The sequence below is a fragment of the Vidua macroura genome, chromosome 32 (assembly GCF_024509145.1).
Source record: "Vidua macroura isolate BioBank_ID:100142 chromosome 32, ASM2450914v1, whole genome shotgun sequence".
NCBI lineage: Eukaryota > Metazoa > Chordata > Aves > Passeriformes > Viduidae > Vidua > Vidua macroura.
This window is the reverse complement of record NC_071602.1, coordinates 477,306-500,717: the sequence shown is the minus strand read 5'-3', so window position 1 is coordinate 500,717 and position 23,412 is coordinate 477,306. Positions and strand designations below refer to the sequence as shown.

Below are 23,412 nucleotides of genomic sequence, written 5' to 3'. Positions count from 1 at the left end.
ATCATACAATAGCTAATTAACATTCATTGGTTAAGGTCATATGATTACATCTACAAGTCACTTATTGATTGGCTGTTATACTACAAGCATCTGATCAGGTTATAGTACGTGACAATTTTCAGCATCCAGCATAGACTATTGTATTCATACAAAGCTTATTGTCTTTCCAAGGATGTCCTAAATTCTTCTAAAGTAACTAAAGTATCTCCGTAATCTGCAGGCCAGGGTTGTCCAGTTCCTGCAAAGAAATGCCATCAAGGATATCATGCCCTAGTTCCATGAGAAATTCCTCTACATTTCTCTAATGTCACACAGCTGGTCTCTAATGTCACAGCCTGTTCTGTGATGTCATAGCCTGCTCTGTGATGTCATGCCTCTGGCCTGTGATGTCACAGCTGACTCTGTGATGTCACAGAGACAGCCTATGATACCATAGTTGTGTGATGACCTCACATAACCCACTCTGTGATGTCATATCCCACTCTGTGACCTCATGTTCCCAGATGATAAATTGTCTCCACCTGCTGAGCACACACAATGCTCGTTCTGCAAAACCCCGGGCCTATGGAAACCACACAATGCCCATTGTGTGAGGAGGGGAACTGAAATTCACCAGCCTCAGTGTCCTGCCAGCTCAGCCAGGCTGACGGGAACATTGGGGTCCACGACCACCAGGGACCACCAGAGAGACCCCCCAGGACAGAAAAATGCATGCAAAAGGGGAGGGGAAATGTGTTCATGATTTTGGGGAAATGATTATCATCTGTGTGTTTAGTCCCAGACAATCAATGAATATGTGTGCAAAATACAGAATATGAACAGAAACTTTCCTGCACTCAGCATGCTTGGCTTTGGGAGGAGCTCTCCCCCGTGCATCCAGCTGAATAAAGAATGCTGCTTCCTAATGTTACATTGGGGTTAAGGAGTTTTCTGTTTTACCGAATTTTTGGTAACTCCCACTCCCAAGGAAAGCTCTGTCTCCTGCTGTTCACAAACAGAGAAGGGCTGGTGGCAAATGTGGTGCTCAGAGGCTGCCTGGGGCAGTGACCATGAAATAATCAAGTTTTCAATGTTCTGTGAAAGAAGGAGGGGCATCAACCAAACTTCTACACAGGAATTACGGAGGGCAGACCTGGGCTTACTCAGGATGCAGATTTGGAGAGTAGCGAATCAAGTACTGATTCTTTCAGGGAAACAGCCCTTAAAAACAAAGAGGTCCAGGAAGGATGGACACATCTCAAGAAAGAAATCCTAAGGGGGAAGGAGCAGCCTGTCCCTCTGTGCCGAAGTTGAGCCAGCGAGGAAAATGGACTGTTCTGTCTGTGCATGGAGCTTTTGTGGGAACTCAGGAAAAAAGAGGGTGCATCAACTTTGGACAGAAGATCAGGCATGTCAGGAAATCTTTCAGGATGTTGTTAGGTCGTGCAGAAAGCAGAGTGGTGAAAGGTCAATTAGAGCTTAAGCTGGCCACTTCTGTGAAAAAGAATAACAAGTGTTTTAAAAATAAAGATAAGGAAAAGCTGAGCTGCTTAACGCCTTCTTTGCCCCAGTTTTCAACATTAGGACAGGTCATGCTCAGGACAAGTGTTCTCCTGAGCTGGTGGATGGGGACAGGGAGCAGAACAGCTCCCTGGAATCCAGGAGGGAGCAGCTGGGGACCTGCTGAGCCACTCAGATGCTCACAGGTGTCTCTGGCACCAGATGGGATCCATCCTAGGGGCATGAGGGAGCTGGTGGATGAGCTCCGCAAGCTGCTCTCCATCATTTCTCATCAGTCCTGGCTCACCAGGGAGGCCCCAGAGGACTGGAGGTGCCAGTGTGAGCCCATCCCCAAGAAGGGCTGGAAGGAGGATCTGGGGAACTGCAGGCCTGTCAGCCTGACCTTGGTGCCCGGCAAGGTTCTGGAACAGAGCACCCTGAGTGCCATCACAGGGCACCCACAGGATGGCCGAGGGATCAGAGCCAGCCAGCGTGGATTTCAATGTCTGCATTGATGATCTGCATGAGGGGACTGAATCCACCATCAGGAAATTTGCAGATGACACCAAGCTGGGTGTGAGTGTGGATGTGCTGGAGGGTAGGAGGGCTCTGCAGAGGGACCTGGACAGGCTGGATCCAGGTCCAACAAGGTGAGGTTTAACAAGACCAAGTGCCAGGTCCTGCACTTTGGCCACAAAAACCCCTGCAGAGCTACAGGCTGGGGACAGAGCAGCTGGACAGCAGCCAGGCAGAAAGGGACCTGGGGGCACTGATGGACAGCAGGCTGGACATGATCCAGCAGTGTGCCCAGGTGGCCAAGAAGGCCAACGGCTCCTGGCCTGGATCAGGAATGGTGTGGCCAGCAGGAGCAGGGCAGTGATTCTTCCCCTGTACTGGGCACTGGTTGGGCAGCACCTCGAGTGCTGTGTCCAGTTCTGGGCCCCCAATTTAGTGGTTTCCCTGGCATCCCCCAGCCCTTCCTGGCCCCAGGGGCTGATGGCATTTGTGCTCTCTCAGGTTCATGTCCCCACAGCAGCAGCACGGGGGTGCTCCCACCTGCTGTGTGCAGTGCAAACAAGGGCTCCTGAGCCAGTGCTGCCGTGTCTGTGCCTGCAAGGATGGGGCACCTGTGTGAGCTGGGGGAGAGGCCAGGGCTGCAGAGGGGGGATGTTGTTGGCAGCTCCATGAGGACGCTCTGGGACGCTGCCCTGGGCTGTCCAGCGCACTGGGGATGGATCAGCCCCTGCTCTGCTGCTCCTTCCCGTCTCCCCCAGGGCCCTGGCAGAGCACCAGCCGTGCTGTTTGCCCCCAGCCTGCCCACGGCCAGCCTGGGGCTGCTGACGGGGGTTTTCTATGCTGAGCATTGGCCTGGCCGTGTTCTTGAGAGAGCCTGGGCAAGGAGCCTGGAGCCCCCAGGCCCTGGCCTGAGGCGTCAGCGCTGCCCCAGCAGTGCCCATGGCCTGTCCCTGCTGCAGCCCCGGCACTGCCACCCCCAGGACTGTGCCCGGCCCCGAGAGCACTCAGGCCCTGCAGCAACACCAGGGCCACCAGGGCAGCGGGGCAGGGCCACGGGAGCAGCACTGGCAACACCAAGTGCTGCTGCTGCTGCTGGGCACAGCTGCTGTGCCAGCACTGATCTGCCCCCAGCTCTGCACACAGACATTGCTGCTGCAGCTCCAGAGAAGGCAACAAAAGCTGGATCTCCAGTGAAAACTCTGGAAAACTCTGCTGGGAGATGCTTTCGTTCATTTAAAGTGGCTGAGGGCACAGCTCCTCATTGACACAATCTGAAGCCTCAGCAAAGGTGGAGAGAAACAAAATGAAAAATGGCACAAGCAATGGCATTTCTTTGTGGACAACGTTAAAAAACCAAATCAGAGGAATAAAAAGAAGAAACCAACCTCAAAACCCAACATGAAATATCAAAGATGAATTTTATTACAAATGATTTGCAGAAATAGGCCATAAGTCTACTGTTTCTGAATTGGTCCAGTGATCAGTCTCCACAGTTGCAGCCTTGAGCTCCCGGTTCCTCAGGCTGTAGATGAGGGGGTTCAGGGCTGGAGGCACCACTGAGTACAGAACTGACACTGCCAGATCCAGGGATGGGGAGGAAATGGAGAGGGGCTTCAGGTAGGTAAATGTGCCAGTGCTGAGAAAGAGGACGGCCAGGTGAGGGAGGCAGATGGAAAAGGATTTGGGCTGTCCCTGCTCAGAGGGGATCCTCAGCACAGCCCTGAAGATCTGCACATAGGAGAAAACAATGAACACCAAACAGCCAAAAGCTAAGAAGGTAGTGAAAACAGAAACGCCGAGTTCCCTGAGGTAGAAGTATGAGCAGGAGAGCTTGAGGATCTGGGGGATTTCACAGAAGAACTGGCCCAGGGCATTGCCATGGCACAGGGGCAGGGAAAATGTATTGGCCGTGTGCATGAGAGCATTGAGAAAGGCACTGGCCCAGGCAGCTGCTGCCATGTGGGCACAAGCTCTGCTGCCCAGGAGGGTCCCGTAGTGCAGGGGTTTGCAGATGGACACGTAGCAGTCATAGCACATGATGGTCAGGAGGGCAAGCTCTGCTGAGATGAAGAACATAATGTAAAAGAGCTGAGCAGCACATCCTGTGTAGGAGATGGTGCTGGTGTCCCAGAGGGAATTGTGCATGGCTTTGGGGACAGTGGTGCAGATGGAGCCCAGGTGGCTGAGGGCCAGGTTGAGCAGGAAGAAGAACATGGGCGTGTGCAGGTGGTGGCCGCAGGCTCCGGCGCTGATGATGAGGCCGTTGCCCAGGAGGGCAGCCAGGGAGATGCCCAGCAAGAGGCAGAAGTGCAGGAGCTGCAGCTGCCGCGTGTCTGCCAGTGCCAGCAGGAGGAAGTGGCTGATGGAGCTGCTGTTGGACATTTGCTGTGGCTGCACAGGGGGACCTGTTCATGGTGAAAGGACAGGGAAGAGTTAGAGGAGATACCTGTAACCAAAATCAAAGCCATTTCCCATACACCCTCCCCAGGAATACAGAGACACACTTCTGTGTTCAAGAGTTCTGGGGTTTTCTTCATAAGCTCCCCTATATTTGTCCTGGTGTTCTTGGATATCAGAAACCCTCAGCATTTCTGCTGCTGTCAGGGAGAACAGAGCAAGTTCTGTGAAAGTGGAGAGTGGAGAGTGAGGGGAGATGGTCTGTCCTTCTCACCTGTTCCGAGTTTCTCTGGGCTTTAACCTTTCTCTGGGGGAGGTTGATCAGTTTCCCACATTTTCCCTAAAAAAAAACCCAGGTACAGTGGAGAGCAGATGGAGCCCAGCCCACAGCCACAGCCCAGCTCCACATTTGTAGCCAAGGACTCACATTGCTCATTTCACCAACCCAGCAGCATTTTCAGTGTCACAACACCTCTGTCTTTCCCCATCAATCTTATAATTCAGAGATGCTCTAGGACAGGTTTGCATCCTGGATTGGAGTTCCCATCTTGGACTGAAATCTCAGGGAGACTTCCAAGAATCCTTCTGATGGCATTGGATGAAGGGAGATGTAGCTCCTTCCCTGGCTGCACTGCCAGCATTGCCCAGAGCCGGGCCCTGGGGACAGCTGTGTCACCCTGAGCCAGCTGTGCCCCCTGCCAGAGCCCCCAGTGCCGGGCAGCTGCTCCCAGCCCTGTGCCCTGCAGAGGGAACTGGGCCCGGGGCTGCAGAGCTGCCCCATGGCTCTGCTGCAGCTCTGCCTGCACAGGAGGGGCTGCATGCCTTGGAGCCCCGGCCCTGAGGGCAGAGGCTTGGCTGGGGGCACAGGAGGGAGGGGGCTTGTGCAGAGGGAGGGGCTGCACTGGAGGGGATCCTCTGCACATCTCTAAACTCTGCCTGCCACAGCACTAATCGGTTTTGTTCTCTCTCCTTGCCTGATCTCCTCTCTGCTTCCTGGAGATTTTCCTCCTGCAGGTGTTTCCCTGTACCTGATCTCTCCGTGCCAGCACTCAGAGACCCCAAATCTCTGTGCACTCTCCTTGGCCTGACAGAACCCTGCCTGTTTGCAGGGCACTGGCTGGGGGCAGCTTCTGTTTGCAGCTTGGAGAAAGGACAGCTCAGACTGAGCCTGATGGCTCCAGCAGAGGTGATGCTGCTGCTGTCCATGGGCAGAGTGGCTGAAAGCACATTAGGGATCTCCTGTGAACCTATTGATCACTAAAAGTAACAGTTCAGATGTCTCAGGTGCTTTTCAAAATGCATAATTAATAATTCATAATCAATGTTTAATATTTATCCCCCCTCCTTGCCATTCTGCAACACTAGGAAATTGAATGCCAAAACTTTAGAAATTTCCTCATTTTTATCAAAATCCTTGTCTTGGAAATATTTTATGAGAGATCCAAACCCCTCAGCATGTCAGAGCTTCATGAGCATTTCACCTGGCCTGCACCAGAAAGAGTCAGAGTTGTACTCACAGGGTCTGTGGGCATTGGGATGTTCCAGCTTGAGGAGATCACTGCAGGAGCTGCAGCTGCCTTGTCCTGCAGCCAGAGGTTCCTGTGCCAAGGGCTGGCAGTGATTCTGCCCCAGGCACTTCTCAGCACCTTCCCAGCCCTGACTGATTGAAGCTCTCTGTGCCTCTGGGCTGTGCCCGGGCTGGCTGCAGGCAGTGCCCCAGCCCTGCTGGGCTGGGAGAAGAGCTGCTCATCCAGAGAAATGTGCTTTTGAAGCTCTGCTTGGTTGCCAGGCTCACCCTCTGTGCCAGGAGCCTGGCCCAGCTCAGCAGCACAGACACAGCACAAGGACTTGAATGACCCTCTGGGGCTTTGTGCTCAGGCCCTGAACATCAGGCCCTGAGAGGGAGCTGCAGAAACCTCTCCAGAAGTCCAAGTCAGAATCCAACTCCAAAGTTTCTTTGACTTTTAATGGCTCCCACTGAGGGACACAACTGAGAAAGTGTCCCCAGGCTCCAGCCAGAGCAGAGAACTGGAGGCACTGATGACAGGTGGGGACAAAGAGAAGCCAAGTCCTGGTGGCCTGGGGCACAGCAGGGTCTGTGCCACCAAGGGCTGTGAGGAGACACCTTGTCCTGAGGCACTGGGGCCTCCTGGCACAGCCCCAGCCAGGCTGGCCACTGTCAGCCCCTTGTCCTGCCCTCAGCATCCCCCCCTAGCCCACATCCCAGTGGCCTCAAGGATCTGCTGGAATGAGTCCCTGGGGAGCCTTGCTCAGGAATGGCCCTGGGGGCTCCACAATGCTCCCTGGGACTGCAGGTTTTCCAAAGGACTTTGGCTTTGGCTTTTGCCTTGGAGTCTCTGAGAGCTTTGTGCAATTGTGGCCTCCAATTATCTGATGTAATAAGTCCCTGGAGAGGCTTTGTCAGGAACAGCACTCAGTGGGGCTCATTAATGCTTCAAAGTACTCAGTTATTTTAAGTTACTTGGTGTTTCCCTTTAGATGCAGACTCTGTGAGAGGTTTGTGCAATCATGGCCCCAATTATCTACTTTAACGAGTCCCTTGAGAGTTTTGCATTGACTCTCAGTGGGGCTCAGTAATGCTTTGAGATACTCAAGATTTTTAAGGTACTTTGGATTTTCCTTTCCATACTGAGAGTTTTTTTGTGCTATTTTGAGTGTCTGAGAGGTTTTTGTGCCATCCTGGCCTCCAGTTCTCTCCTCCAAGGGGTCCATGAGGAGCCTGTGTTAGGGATGGACCTCAGTGGGTCCCATTAATGCTTTGAGACCCTTTGGGATTTTCATCTGACTTGGACTCTTGGAAAGGTTTGTGCAATCTCCTCTCGGGCCCTGAGGTGCCAGGGCTCAGCTCCAAATGAGGGCTCCATGGGGCTCATAAGGATCAAGCAAGTCCGGGTAAGCTATGGCTCTGCCTTGATTTCCCTCTGGCCTGGTGCAGTTCATCAATAAACTTTCCTACTACAGTTATGGAGAACTATTTCAAAGAGCTTCTAAGAAATATTTATTCCTATTTTAAAGGGTATATTTCATTACTGTTCTCTTTCTAGCAGAGGTGATTGCAGTATTCAGTGATTCATAGTGATCCAGGGATTCTCTTAAGAAGGTCTGGCCTGCTCAGAGAAGCTGTGCCTTGAGATGTGACCCAGTGGGGACAACCTTGCGCCACATTCCCCAACCCATCTTGCCTCTCCTTCCTCATCTGGGGCCTGCTTTGCTTGGAGAACTCATTGCACACAGCCAAAGAAGGGTTTTCTTCTTCTTTTTTTAAGCAATCTAAATCTCCCAAGTTTCCCACTAAAAACAAACACCCTCCTCAAGGGTGTGCCAAGACCAAGCTGCCTCCAAGGAGGTACAATTGCAGTGACACTCGTTGGTGCCGCCAGGTGCCACGGCCACGGCCACAGGGATCCGTTCCTTAGTTTGGTGCCATGGAAACCTGCCCTGGGCCCCTTGCTCAGGGCTGCTGTCAGTGCCCAGAGCCAGAGGGGATCCCGTGCTGGGGCCTTGTGCCACGGCCACCTGCCCTGTGCCGCGCTGGCCGCTCAGGCGCCGCGGAACCAGCAGCAAAGGGCAGTGCCAGGGCCAAAGGCCAGGTCAGCCAGACAGAAAGGGGCCGTGCTGGGCACTGTTTCCATGGCAACCCTCACTGGCTGTGACACCTGGGTCACCTGTCCTGGCAGTTGCCATGGCAACCTGGCTCATTGGAAATACAAGGGTGGACAAAGGTTTTAGTAGGGCCTGTCACAACAGGACAAAGGGGAGGGGTTTTAAACTAAAGGAAGGGAGGTTAAGATAAGAACAGATAATTTTTGATGATGAGGTTGGTGATAAAGCAGTACAGGTTCCCATGGAGGTGGTCAATGCCCCATCCCTGGAAACATTCAAGTCCAGCTGGGACAGGGCTCTGAACAACCTGATCTGCTGAAAGATGTCCCTGCTCATCGCAGGGTTTGGATGAGATGAGCACTGCAGAACTCTTCCCATCTAAACCATTCCAGGATTGCATGGGCAGAAGGGGATTCTCAGTGGACTTTGCTGGCTGGTCCTGGTACTTGATCTCCACAGTCTCTCCTATCCTACTCAATCTTCTGCATCCATGTTTGTTTCCTGCCTATTCTAAATTTCTGTTTGTGTGTCTGTGTGTGACTGCTGAGCAGGGACAAGGAGGCAATGAGGCCCCAGGCCTGCAAGGGTCACTTGTCCCCTCCTGGAGCCAGGGCCAGCAGCCACGGCCAAAGTGCTGCACAGGTTGGCTCTGTCAGGGCCTTGCAGCTGCTGCACATGCCTGTGCCCTCTGCAGCCCAGGCTGTCCTACGGTGTCCCTGCCCTGCGCCTCTGTCCCTGCAGGCTGTCCTCATCCCCCGGCTGCCCCACCTGGCTGGCCCCTTCCTTTGCTGACAGCTCTGCCTCCTGCCTGCCCCTGCCTGGCCACACAAAGCCTTGGGCTGCTCCAGGCTCCTTCTGGGGACGTGTTGCACCACAGCCCTGCCCTGGGAGGGAAATTCCTTTCTCCTGGTGTCCAGTCTGGGCCTCCCCAGCTGTACTTGGAGTCTTTATTTCCTTCTCATGCTTATGTCCTCTATGAAGAAAAGCTCCAGCCTCTCTGAAACCACCCTTCAATCCCTCCCAGGCTTCTCCTGTTCTGTCCTCAGTCTCCACACCACTGAGCCCAGAGCCCGCAGCCTCTACCTGCTGATTATGTGATGAGGCCTCCAAACCCCATCTTGGGAGATTTTTGGGTCCTCTCCAAGGTCTATGAAAATGGAAACTGTGATCAAAGTTATTTTCTCCCAAAACTTGCAGTGACAGAAGAAGGGTCAATCTCTCTAAACTGAATGAAGGTTGATTTTCATTTGTTAGAAGGAGGAAATATTTTACAATGATGAGAGTGGCAGAAAACTGCAACTGTTTTTCCAGAGAAGTGGATGCCTCATCCCAGGAATGCTCCAAGAGCAGGAGCTTTGTGCAGCCTGACCCAGGGAAACCCCGTCCCCTCCCCAAGGATGGAATTCCTGTTGTGTGGGTTCTCTGATGTGCTGGGTGCCCTCACAGCACTTCTGGCCAGAATGTCTGCTGAGGGCAGCCAGGCTGCTGCAGGGGCTGTGACCTCACAGCCATCACCATTGCAGCCCTGTCCCCTGGGCCTGGCTCTCCCCTTTCCTCTGCCCCTGCTTTGTCTCTGCTGCCATGTAGAGTTTTGTCATTAAGATCTTGTCCCCAAGGTGCTGGGGCCAATGGCTTCCCTGTCAGGCTCCTGGAGCAGAAGAGGCTTTCCAGAGCCCAGCCAGAAATGAGCCCTGAGGCAGCAGCTCTGCAGTGCTGGCCACCAGGCCGGCTTGCCAAGGGAGGCTTCTGGCCATGCCCTGCAAGCAGCTGCTGCTGCCAAGGTGCCTTTGGTGCCTCAGGCTCTCCCTGGCACAGCTCCCAGCACGGCACTCTGCCCTTGTGCCCGAGGCCTTCCCTGGGCTGGGGCTGGCCTGGGGCTTTTCCTGCAGCGGGACCTGCCCTGCTCCTGGCACAGGAAAGGCAGTTCCTGCTGGAGCAGGAGGCTCTGCCTGCACTGGGCTCAAAGAACTCCAGCAAGGCCCTGTTGACTTCAAAATTGGTTCCCAGAGCACAATATTAGAATAATTGTTATAGCTTCTGGACTGTGGAGTAAATAACTATGGTTAAGATCCTTCTGTCTAATCATGATCAGAATCAACAGAGCTGTATTTATATAAATATTTCTGGTATTCCATCATTAATGGAATAATGGAATTAATTCCAGTAATCCTGTGGGACAAATTGCATTAAGGTCCTATTCCACCTGTCCAATCTTTTACACCTTTGACAAATTTTGGGGCCGGGATTGGATCCAGTCACTCCCAGTCTCCTCTCTCGGGTCCTGCAGTGGTTTGAGGCTACATGGCGGCTGCTGGGTGTCATTTCTCCATCTCATGACTCAGCAGAAGTTTCTCCAATAAAGAAATAAATCTTTTGTCTGAAGCTCCCACTCTGCCCATGACGGGAACCCCTGTGATTGCCTGTGCCATCCTGGCTCTTTGGCAGCCTGGGGACTCCTGGGATGTCACCGTGGAGCCCCCGTGACTGCCTGTGACAGATCGGTGCCTGAGCAGCCCAAGGTGCCCTGGGATGTCACCATGGAATGGCTGTGACTGCCTCTGACCACACGGCCCTTGACCATCCCCAGAAACCCGTGGGAGGTCTCCATGGAGCCCCTGTCTCTGCCTATGACATTCCAGCTCCTGAACAGCCGGGAGACTCTTGGAAAATCCCCATGGAACCCCTCTGAGGGCATGTGACAAATCTGATCCTTAGCAGGCAAACATCACCAGGACCCGTTGCTGTGTTCAGTATCCATGGCAACCATCACCAGTCCCTGCTGCTATGGTCAGTTTCCATGGCAACCATCACCAGGATCCATTGCTATGGTCAGTTTCCATGGCAACCATCATCACCACCCCATTTGCTATGGTCTCTTTCCATGGCAACCATCACCACCCCCTGTTGCTATAGTCATTTTCCATGGCAATCATCACCAGGACCCATGGCTATAGTCAGTTTCCATGGCAACCATCACCAGTCCCTGTTGCTATGGTCAGTTTCCATGGCAACCATCACCAGCCCCGTTGCTATGGTCAGTTTCAATGGCAACCATCACCACGTCCTGTTGCTATGGTCAGTTTCCATGGCAACCATCATCACCCCATGTTGCTATGGTCAGTTTCCATGGCAACCATCATCACCCCAAGTTGCTGTGGTCAGTTTCCATGGCAACCATCACATCCCCTGTTTCTATCGTCAGTTTCCATGGCAACCACCATCACCCCATGTTGCTATTGTCAGTCTCCACGGCAACCATCACCAGCCCCTGTTGCTATCTTCAGTTTCCATGGCAACCATCACCAGTCCCTGTTGCTATGGTCAGTCTCCACGGCAACCATCACCAGCCCCTATTGCTATCTTCAGTTTCCATGGCAGCCATCACCAGTCCCTGTTGCTATGATCAGTTTCCATGGCAACCATCCCCATCCCCTGTTGCTATGGTCAGTCCCTGGGCAGCTCCATGGAGACCCCATGCCAGGGGTGGTTGCCATGGACACCAGCTCAGGCCTGGAGCCAGAGCCCGTTGCCATGGCAACCATTGGCAGTCCCATCCCCAGGTTCATGGGATCCCAGAGCCACAGAATTGGCTGAGCTGGGAGGGACCCATCAGGATCCTCGAGTCCAACTGCTGGCCCTGCATAGGACACCCCAACAATGCCAGCCTGGGCCTGGCAGCGCTGTCCAAACGCTGCTGGAGCTCAGAGAGCCCTGGAGCTGTGACCCTTCCCTGGGCAGCCTGGGCAGTGCCCCAGCAGCCTCTGGGCAAAAACCTTTTCCTGAGATCCAACCCGAGCCTGCCCTGACTCAGCTGCAGCTGCTCCCTCCACTCCTGTCCCTGGGCACCAGAGTGAAGAGGTTCCCACAGCCCCAGACAGGGACCCTCTCCCAAGGCTGTTGCCGTGGCCACCAAGGCTGGCACCAGCTGGGATGCTCGCTTTCCACGGGCCGGGGTTCAGGAATGGGATTCCCCAATTTCCTGCTCCCACTAAACCGCGCTGCCGCTCGCTGCCCTCCCACCTCCCATGGAAAGCACAAAAGGCAAAGATCCTGGACTGGGATAAGAACAATTTACTTGGAATATCAATGAGACAAGGAACAAACAGGAACAGAAACAATATTGATAATAGAAGGGATAAGAAAAACTATTTACAGGGAAAACTACATCACCACCAACTGTCCCTTCCCAGCCACGTATTTCCTCCTGCCTGGAAAGGACACCCTTCTCCTCAGGGACAGAGAGAGAGAGTCCCTTTCCTGCCCCTGGCAATGACCTGAGGTGGGAGTGAATGTCATGACAGGGCCATGGCCAGACCTCCATGTTCTTCACTCCCACATAATGCCATTGGCAGGGGCAGGAGAAGGTACAGGTGTCTTCCCAGCATGGATCACAGGGAACATGGGTCACCAGGGCTCTTCCCAGTGTGGGTTCTCCAGTGGGAGATGAAGCTGGAGCGGTGCATGAAGCTCTTCCTGGAGTTGGGGCATTTGCAGGGCTTCCCTTACCGGTGACTCCACTGCTTTCTGGTCAAGTTAAAGCTCTGGGGGAAGTTCTTCCCACACTAGGGACACTCGCAGGGCCTCTCCCCAGTGTGGATGCGCCGGTGCCTGACAAGTGTGGAGTTGTGCTTGAAGCCCTTCTGGCAGTCAGGGCAGCGGAAGGGCCTCTCCTCGGTGTGAATCCGCTCATGCAGGAGGAGATTGGAGCTGGTCTCAAACCTCTTCCCACATGTGGGGCACTCGTAGGGCCTCTCCCCAGTGTGGATCTGCCGGTGCCTGACGAGGTGGGAGTTGCGCTTAAAGCTCTTCCCGCAGTCAGGGCAGTGGAATGGCCTCTCCTCTGTGTGACTCCGCTGGTGGCAGAGGAGATCTGAGCTGGTGTGAAACCTCTTCTGACACTCAGGACACTCGTAGGGCCTCTCCCCAGTATGGATGCGTTGATGGATGATGAGGTTGGATCTGCAGCTGAAGCCCTTCCCACACTCCCCACACTCGTAGGGCCATTCCCCGGTGTGGATCATCTGGTGGCAGATCAGGTGGGAGCTCCGCCTGAAGCTCTTCCCACACTCCAGGCACTTGTAGGGCTTCTCCCCATCATGAAGCTGCTCATGGACCAGCAGCTCCGAGCTCTGGCTGAAGCTCTGCCCACCTTCCTGGCACAGGGTGGGTCTTCCCTCCTCAGAGCACCCTGGGCTGGCTTTGCAGCCCCTCCTCCTGTGGAATCTCTGGGGCTTTTCCTTCCCATTGGATTCCTGTGCCATGAAGCTACTCAAAACAGCCTCTGCCATGTGGTTCTGCTGTGGGGATTTGTCCTCCCTAGTCTCCATCCTCAGCTCCTGGTCTGGGGGAGGAAGGACAAGGAGAGGATGGGATTTGCCTCCGGGCCAGAGGGAAGGGGAAGGAGATCCCCCCAGTGCATTCCCGGCAGGACGGCGTCGGCAGCGGGGCTGTCCTGCAGCTGGGGGCCGTGCTGGGCTGGGAGATGGAGCAGGAGAAAGGGGGAAAGGGGCACTGACTTCCTCCTCACCTGCCTGGTTGTCCCTGGGCACCTTTCTCTTCTTCGCAACCTTCTCCTCCATCTAGCCAAGGTTTGAGGATGGGAAATTCTGTTTTGGGAGGAAAACAAGGGATAAGCACGTTGAGTTTTGTACTGGTTTGAGGACAAACCAGGGGGAGAGGCTAAGCCAGAATTACAATTTAATAAGAAATTAAAATCAAAGCAATGATACAGAAACCCTGGCTTACACGGACAGAGTCAGGATATAACCTGACACACCACTGGTCAGGGTGGTGGTAGCCGTCTGATGAAATGGTGGCTGCAGTCCTGTTGGAGTGATGAACGTGATTCTGTCAAAGCAGGGATCCTGTAGAAAGGTCTGGTCTTCCTCTGAAGGTCCAGTGGTGGTTATGGAGCTCTTGTCCTCTGGGAATCCAGTAGGCAAGGTACTCCTGGTGTTGCAAGGGTGAGATTATATCCAGGTAGGAATGCTTGGTTCCTCCCCCTGGGCGGAGCATCCCACAATGGGATGATGTAATTTTATCAGTCCTGCAGTGACACTCAATGGCCCATTAACAGAAGATGGCCCCTGGAGGGCGTTAGCAGGGCTGAGTCATGGAAGAGATAAAGAACACTGCCCCACCTGTTTATAGCAGTTCATGAAGATGGTGACTGAAAACATACTTTTGGTTACATCTTACATTGTCACCTGAAACAGTGAGGCAATTCCTGCTCGGGGTGGGGGGTGAACACCACCCCCCTTACCCAAACTGCCTCTGGTGTAAAACCCCCACCCCGGGAGGGCCACACACACAGGGGACAATGTCACACTTGCCCTGCCCCAGGGGAGGTCTCTGTCCCTGTCACTCCCTTGCTCTCCCCCCATTTCTCCTTCCTTCCATCTCTCTCTCTACCTCATATTTATTGTTCAATAAAATCCACTTTGGATTCGGTCTCCTTAGCACCTTAATTTGGGCAGAGGCATCTCTCTAACAATTTTATTAACCAGATTGTTGTGGGTATTCTCAGCTCAGTCAGAGAGAAAGAGAAAGGTTTTCTAACCAGGCGACAGCCTGAGAAGCAGGTGGGAAAGAATGTAAATAATTCCCTAATCTATCTTGTTATTCACATTGTTTATAGATATGTTCTGCCTCTGTGCGTCATTCACTGCACACCAATGGTGTGGGATGTTTTTATTCTAAGACCAATGAAATTAGTCTTCTCAGTGTTCTCTATATATAGAGGGGTGCATTTGAAATAAAGGAGAGAGTTCATTTTCTTTGCCTTCTGATCTGGAGTTCTCTGTTCCCGTCCTGCTCAACGGTGTCAGATTGTGATATTATTTTGGCACAGTGAGTTCAGGGCAGTGTTGTCTGACACCAAGTGCCTTTGACAACAGCATGGTTCCCTCCTCTGAGCAGGTTCTGGCTCTTTCTGGAGGAACTCCAGGAAACTTGGACGCAGCTTCCTCTGAGCGACTTATGGGAGAACTTATGAGGAAAATGGCTCTTGTGGCTGGCCAGTGTAAAGAAAATATTTTGTTGTCCTTCCTTGAAAAGTTTGTTCAAATCACTGGAGGAAAGGGAGCAAATGATATCAGCAAGACTGACAAGGAGCATTCACCACAAGGTGAGGAAAACAAGGCTACTCAAGTCCTACAAGAAGCCCAGCTCAAGAAGTTAAATTCCCAAATAACTCCCAAATTCACAGGCTTGGGGGCTTTGCCAAATGTGAGAATCATTATTTTCTTTGTCCCTGTCACCTTTTTGACAGATACACTGAGCTTTCCCTTCCTTTTAATAATCTGTATTGGGCCGAATTTCCACTTTTCTTTTCTCGGAACCTGCCAGCAGCTGAGCTGGAGCTGTGCAGGAACCAATGAAATTTGGAATTGCCACAGAATTGCTTCTGTTGTAGATTTCTTCATGTTTGGGATTTGTCTGCGTTTCCATCACAAGTGACTTGTGGGAAGAGCAAATATTCCTCAAGGCACTTTATGTAGCCTTAAGTTTGATTTCTGCCGAGTTTATTTTGTCTAGTGCCCAGGGGATGCTTGAGGAGTCTCTGTGCCTCTCGCCCTGGGTGATGCTTGGGAGGGGCTTGGGGGGGTTGTCCCTGCCCCTGTCACCCCAGGCCATTCCCTAGGCAGTGTCTCTGTCCCTGTCACCCCAGGCCATTTCCCAGGGTGTCTCCATCATTCTCACCCCAGGGAATGCCTGGGGGTTCTCTCTCCCTCTCACCCCTGTGCCAGGGGTGCTCCAGGGATTCTCTGTCCCTCTCAGCCCAGGGAATGCTCAGGGGTCTCTGTCCCTTCACCCTGGGGGATACTCGGGGTCTCTCCATCCCTCTGGCCTCAGGGAATGCTTGTGCAGGGCTGGGGACCAGGGGCTTTCTCTCCCTCTCACTGCTGAGGGTGCTCGGGGCTGGGGGGGCTCTCCGACCTTCTCATCCCTGAGGAGGCCAGGGGGGTCTCTGCCCCTCTCAGCCCTGGTGTGACCCTGCCCAAACATCATCGGGGTCAGAGGGACAGAGACACCCCCAAGCCCCCAGAAGGGCTGAACCTGGGATTTGATTTGGGATGAGGATTTAGGAAGGGGCTGGAATTGGGGCTGGGGTTGGAGTTGGGGCTAAGATTTGGGTTAGAGCTGGGATTGGGGCTAAGGCTAGACATGGGATTGGCTTTAGGGCTGGGGTTGGGATTGGGTCTGAGGCAAGATGAGTCTGGCACTGGGATGAGATTAAATACAGAACTGTGAGTGTGCCGGTTGGGCCAGCACGCAGCTCTCTGACCCCTGGCCGCAGCACCCCCACGCTCTCCGGGCACAAGACCAGCGGCTGCATTCCCAGAACTCATCCCCCCTGCCCCCCAAACGTGAGCGGGAGGGGCGAGGGGCCTCGAGCTCCGGCGAGAATCCCCCACCCAAGCAAGAACTGGACCAAGAAAAACACGGTTCCCCGGAAAGGCACTAAACTTCATCACTTTCACTTTCGCGGCAGCTGCAAGGAGCTGCCGAGGAGCGCCAGCAGCAGAGAACAGGCTGGGAGGGGACCCCGGGCTGATTGGAGTCGGCGGGGTCCGCTCCAACGCGGCCCCGGGCTGCTGCTGCTCGCTGCTGTTGCTGCTGGCAGCGCCTGGCGACCCGGCGAAAGCCGCGGGAGGCGGCGGGGCAGCCGGGACCAGCGGGGCCGGCGCGGGGGCCGCTGCGGGCGGCGTCTCCGCCCCTGCCGAGGTGGCTTCAGGCCGGCTCTCAGCGGCGGGTGCGTCTCCCAGCTCCGAATGGGCAGGAGGAGGAGGAGGCACGGCTGCAGGCGGGGAAACCGGCGGGCGGAGCGGCGTCTCCGCCTCCGCCGGGAGCGGCCCCGCACCCTCCGAAGGGGCGTGGAGGCGCGGCTCACACGCTGCAGGAGGAGGAGGAGGAGGAGGAGGAGGCTCCCTCTGCGCAGAAGCAGAAGAAAACTTCTGAGCCACGGAGAAAGGCTCTGCCCCCGCCTTTTTGCGGGGGGGGCACCTGCAGCAAAGACTGGATTATTGGAAAAGGGGTCCATTTCTGGACTATTGGAAGAAGCTCTAATTAAACTCTCGTGGCCTGGGGTGACAGGAACAGGGGCACCCCTTGGGGTGGCTATTGGGGTCATTTGTGGTGCTGGGAGGGGGTTTGGGTTGGGGGTTAGGGTGACTGGGAGTCATTGGGATCATACTGGGAGGGATTGGAACCACGGCAATGGCCTGGGCTGGGTGATGTGGGGCCTCAGGGAGCGCAGGGAGCACTGTGACCCTGCGGGGCCCGATGGAACCAAGGGGACATTGTGACACTCTGGGCCCGGCCTGGCCGTGGGGTGTTTTGGGAGCCCCGGGGTGCCCAGGGCAGCAGAGCAGAGCCCCTGGCTCAGGGGCAGCAGCTCCCCAGGACACCCTGGGCGGGCAGGTGGCAGGGGATGCCCGGGGAGAAGAGGAAGCCAAGGCCCAGCGCTGCAAGGGCGGCACCGGCTGAGGGACGGGGCAGGAGGGAGAGGCCACTGCTGGGACTGTGCTGGGGCTGCCCAGCACTGAGCCAAGGTTGTGTGACATCACAGGGGCTGTGTGACATCACAGGGGGCTGTGTGACATCACAGGGGAACATGTGACATAGTAGAGTTGGCTTTGTCACATCACAGGGGGCTGTGTGACATCACAGAACTGGCTGTGGGACATCACAGGGGGCTGTGTGACACCTCAGGTGCCTCTGTGATGTCACAGGGGCTGTGTGACATAATAGAGTTGGCTGTGTGACATCCCAGACTGGCCAGTGACATCACAGTGGCTGTGTGACATCATGGGATGGCCGTGTGACATCACAGGGACTGTGTGACATCAGAGGACGATTTGCGGCATCACAGGAGGCTGTGTGAAATCCCAGGGGGCCGTGTGACATCACAGCAGCTGTATGAGGTCACTGGGGAAGTCACTCTATACCCTGACCCCTCCTCACAGTTTTATTGTTTGGAGCTCCTGAGAATCTCTTGTTGGTATTTCTCCAGTGAGTCCAACTCCGAGGACACAAGTAATTGTAATTCCTTTCAAATGTCTCTTGAAAGAGTTTTTTAGTGGATGGGGGTCAGGGCTTGTGTGTCCTGCTTGGCACAGCCCAGGCAGAATTTCACAGCCCCATTCCACGCTCCATTTCCCAGCTGGAGCCGCTGGTGCCTCTGAGTTCTGCTGCCCCAGCCCCAGGGACGCTCTCCTTGTCTGCCCATTCCCCCACGGTCTCTGGGCAGGGATGGCCTCAGTGGGGGCTGCTGACATCCTCAGCACCTTGGAGGCTGCTGCTGAATTTTACTGCTCCAGAGGCTTGTTCAGCCTTCAGCTCTTCAGTTCAGGAATTCAGTGCCTCAGGGCTCATTAACATTCAGAACACCTTAACAAGCCAAGCCTCTGGGAATAATTTAAGTGTTCAAATCTTTTCTGGTTGATTAGACAGATTTCAGAAGCCTATTCCAAGTGAATACAATATATTTAAAAAAAAAAAAAAAAAAAAGAGAAAATATTTTTTAGGTCCTGTTTAGTTTTTTTTTCCCTGTTAATACATTGATAAGTGCAGTCTCCAATTGACACTGAATCCAAGAACCTCCTCATGCAGTTGGAATAGATATGAAAATCAAGACCCTTTATGGCTGACAATCAATCAGATTCTGTCCCTACCCCTACCCCGCCATTCCCCCCATCCAAGGCTGTAGGAGGAGGGGTTGGGGAAGGCAGTCTAGGGTTGCCATGGGAAACAGCAGTTGTATGAGGTCTCCACCCCCTTTTGGAAGAGAATTGTACCCTCCCCCTGTCCTGTCAGTTATAGTTCAAGTCTGCCCCTTAGCCTAGAATCTTCTCTGTTCCACGTTTTCCCTTTAGATCTTCCACCAAGAACACTCCTTTCCCTTTTCCCCATTGGTTAATGTTATATTTCCCCTCCCTTTAGCCTTCTCCCGATTGTATCCTCGAATGCTAAACCCTCCTACCCCTACGCAGTAAAAGAATCCTCACCCCACCCTTCGGGGCTCTCGGAATCTGCCTCCCTTCTGCTTCGTTGTCTCCCTGTCTGCCCCTTCTGCGACCCTTCAATAAACGAGCAGGATTTCAGCAGCCCGAGTGTCCCTCCCGTTCTTCCGGTGGACCCTCAGATGTACCAGCTATCCGAGCTTCGTGCGGAGTGGCTAAAAGCCCCCACGGCTCGGAAATCATGGAAATTTGTGGAACCAAGGCTCCATTGTTACCCTCCAAAACTAAAAATAAAATTTTGACAACATGGACCCTCGTGAAACCAAGGCTCCATTGTGAAGCCTCGAGAGCCAAGAAGGCAATTGTAACATCATGGAACCTCGTGGAACCAAGGCTCCATTGTTACCGTCCAGAACCAAAGAGACCATTGTGACATCATGGAACCTCGTGGAACCGAGGCTCCATTGTTACGGTCCAGAACCAAGGAGACCATTGTGACATCATGGAACCTAGTGGAACCAAGCCCCCATTGTTACTGTCCAGAACCAAAGAGACCATTGAGACATCATGGAAGCTCGTGGAAGCCATGCTCCATTGTTACCCTCCAGAACTGAGGAGACTATTGTGACATCATGGAACCTCGTGGTACCAAGGCTCCGTTCTTAACAGTCCAGAACCGAGGAGACCATTGTGACATCATGGAACCTGGTGGGACCAATGCTCCATTGCTACTGCCGAAAATCTACGAGAACATTGTGACATCATTGAGCCTCTTGGAACCAAGCCTCCATTGTTACTGTCCAGAGTTAAAGAGACCATTGTGACATCATGGAACCTACTGGAACCAAGGCTCCATTGTTACCCTGCAGAAGCAAGGAGACCACTGTGACATCATGGAAGCTCGTGGAACTGAGGCTCCATTGTTACCGTCCAGAACGAATGAGACCATTGTGAAATCCAGGAACGTCGTAGAACCAAGGCTCCATTGTTACCCTCCAGAAGTGAAAAGACCATTGTGACATCATGGAAGTCAGTGGAACCACGGCTCCATTGTCCCAATCCAGAACCGAGGAGACCATTGTGACATCATGGAACCTCGTAGAACCAAGCCTCCATCCTTTCCGTCCGGAATCATGGAGACCATTGTGACATCATGGAACCTCATGGAACCAAGCCCCCATTGTTACCGTCCAGAATTAAAAAGACCATTGTGACATGATGGAACCTCGTGGAGCCAAGGATCCATTCCTTCCGTCCGGAAAAAAGGAGACCATTGTGACATCATGGAACCTACTGGAACCTAGGCTCCATTGTTACCCTGCAGAAGCAAGGAGACCACTGTGACATCATGGAAGCTCGTGGAACTGAGGCTCCATTGTTACCGTCCAGAACGAATGAGACCATTGTGAAATCCAGGAACGTCGTAGAACCAAGGCTCCATTGTTACCCTCCAGAAGTGAAAAGACCATTGTGACATCATGGAAGTCAGTGGAACCACGGCTCCATTGTCCCAATCCAGAACCGAGGAGACCATTGTGACATCATGGAACCTCGTAGAACCAAGCCTCCATCCTTTCCGTCCGGAATCATGGAGACCATTGTGACATCATGGAACCTCATGGAACCAAGCCCCCATTGTTACCGTCCAGAATTAAAAAGACCATTGTGACATGATGGAACCTCGTGGAGCCAAGGATCCATTCCTTCCGTCCGGAAAAAAGGAGACCATTCTGACATCATGGAACCTCGTGGAACCAAGGCTCCATTTTGACCGTCCTGAACCAAGGAGACCATTGTGACATCATGGAACCTAGCAGAACGCAGGCTCCATTTTTACCATCCAGAACCCGAAGAGCATTGTGACATCATGGAACCTCGTGGAACCAAGGCTCCATTGATCCAACCATAACCGCGGAGACAATTGTGACATTATGGAACCTCGTGGAACCCAGGCTCCATTGCTACCGACCAAAATCTAGGAGACCATTGTGACATCATGAAAGCTCGTGGAACGAAGGCTCCATTGTTAACAGTCGAGAACCAAGGAGAGCATTGTGACATCATGGAACCTCGTGGAACCAAGCTCCATTGTTACCCTCCAGATCGATGAGACCATTGTGACATCCTGGAACCTCGTGGAACCAAGGATTCATTGTTACCCTCCAAAACAAAGGAGACTATTGTGACACATGGAACCTCATGGAATCAAGGCTCCACTGTTACAGTCCATAACCAAAAAGAACCTTGTGACATCATGGAACCTCGTGGAACCAAGGCTCCATTGTTACAGTCCAGAACCAAGGAGACCATTGTGACATCATGGAACCTCGTGGAACCAAGGCTCCATTGTTACTGTCCAGAAGCGAGGAGATACTTGTGACATCATGGAACCTCGTGGAACCAAGGCTCCATTGTTACCCTCCAGAACCAAGGAGACCATTGTGACATCATGGAACATTGTGGAACCAAGGCTACATTGTTATCATCCAGAACCGAGGATACCATTGTGACATCATGGAACCTCGTGGAACAAGAGCTCTTTTTTTAATGTCCAGAACCATGGAGATCCTTGTGACATCATGGAACCTCATGGAACCAAGGCTCCATTGTTACACAGTCGAGAACCAAGGAGACCATTGTGACATCATGGAACCTCGTGGAACCAAGGCTCCATTGTTACCCTCCAGAACCAAGGAGATCCTCATGACATCTTTGAACCTTGTGGAGCCAAGGATTCATTTTTACCGTCCTTAACCGCGGAGACCATTGTGATATCATAGAACCTCGTGGAACCAAGGCTGCATTGTTAGGAGATGAAAACCAAGGAGACCATTGTGACAACCTGGAACCTCATGGAACCAAGGCTCCATTGTAAACCCTCCAGAACCGAGGAGAAACGGTGATATCATGGAACCTCGTGGAACCGAGGCCCCATTTTTACCCTCCAAAACCAAGGAGACCATTGTGACAAAATAGAACTCAGTGGAACCAAGGTTCCATTGTTACCGTCCAGAACCGAGGAGACCATTGTGACATCATGGAACCTCGTGGAACCAAGGCTCCATTGTTACAGTCCAGAATCAAGGAGATCCTTGCGACCTCACGGAACCTCATGGAACCAAGGCTTCATTGTGACCGTCCTGAACCGAGGAGACCATTGTGACATCATGGAACCTCGTGGAACCAAGGCTCCATTGTTACTGTCCAGAACCAAGGAGACCATTGTGACATCATGGAACCTCGTGGAAGCAAGCCTCCATTGTTACCGTCCAGAACCAAGGAGACCCTTGTGCAATCATGGAACCTCGTGGAACCAAGGCTCCATTGTTACTCTCCAGAAGCAAGGAGACCATTGTGACATCATGGATCCTCGTGGAACCAGGGCTCTTTTTTTAATGTCCAGGACCGTGGAGATCCTTGTGATATCATGGAACCTCATGGAACCAAGGCTCCATTGTTAACAGTCGAGAACCAAGGAGACACTTGTGACATCGTGGAACCTCGTGGAAACAAGGCTCCATTGTTACCCTCCAGAACCAATGAGGCCATTGTGACATCATGGAACCTCGTGGAACCAAGGCTCCATTGTTACCTTCCAAAACAAAGGAGACTATTGTGACAGATGGAACCTCATGGAACCAAGGCTCCACTGTTACAGTCCATAACCAAGGAGACCATTGTGACATCATGGAACCTCGTGGAACCAAGGCTCCATTGTTACTGTCCAGAAGCAAGGAGATACTTGTGACATCATGGAACCTAGTGGAACCAAGGCTCCATTTTTGCCCTCCAGAACCAAGGAGACCATTGTGACATCATGAAACATCGTGGAACCAAGGCTCCGTTGTTACCCTCCAGAACCAAGGAGACCATTGTGACATCATGGAACATCGTGGAACCAAGGCTAAATTGTTATCATCCAGAACCGAGGATACCATTGTGACATCATGGAACCTCGTGGAACAAGAGCTCTTTTTTTAATGTCCAGAACCGTGGAGATCCTTGTGACATTATGGAACCACATGGAACAAAGGCTCCACTGTTACACAGTCGAGAACCAAGGAGACCATTGTGACATCATGGAACCTCGTGGAACCAAGGCTCCATTGTTACCCTCCAGAACCAAGGAGATCCTCATGACATCTTTGAACCTTGTGGAGCCAAGGATTCATTTTTACCGTTCTTAACCGCAGAGACCATTGTGATATCATGGAACCTCGTGGAACCAAGGCTGCATTGTTAGGAGACGAAAACCAAGGAGACCACTGTGACATCCTGGAGCCTCATGGAACCAAGGCTCCATTGTTACCCTCCAGAACCGAGGAGACCATTGTGATATCATGGAACCTCGTGGAACCAAGGCTCCATTTTTACCCTCCAAAACCAAGGAGACCATTGTGACAAAATAGAACTCAGTGGAACCAAGGTTCCA

At 53.1% G+C, this 23,412-nt stretch overlaps 1 protein-coding gene across 1 annotated transcript; it reads right to left on the bottom strand.

Annotated features, from left to right (window-relative positions):
• Window positions 1–1,138: 1,138 nt before the first annotated feature.
• Window positions 1,139–19,141, bottom strand: LOC128820923 (olfactory receptor 14J1-like). Its single transcript, XM_054001764.1, has 3 exons — window positions 19,026–19,141; window positions 3,541–4,400; window positions 1,139–1,183 (listed from the first exon to the last, which is right to left on the bottom strand). The coding sequence occupies exons 2-3, from the start codon at window positions 4,375–4,377 to the stop codon at window positions 1,139–1,141; spliced, it is 882 nt and encodes a 293-aa protein (XP_053857739.1). The 5' UTR covers window positions 4,378–4,400; window positions 19,026–19,141.
• Window positions 19,142–23,412: the final 4,271 nt, after the last annotated feature.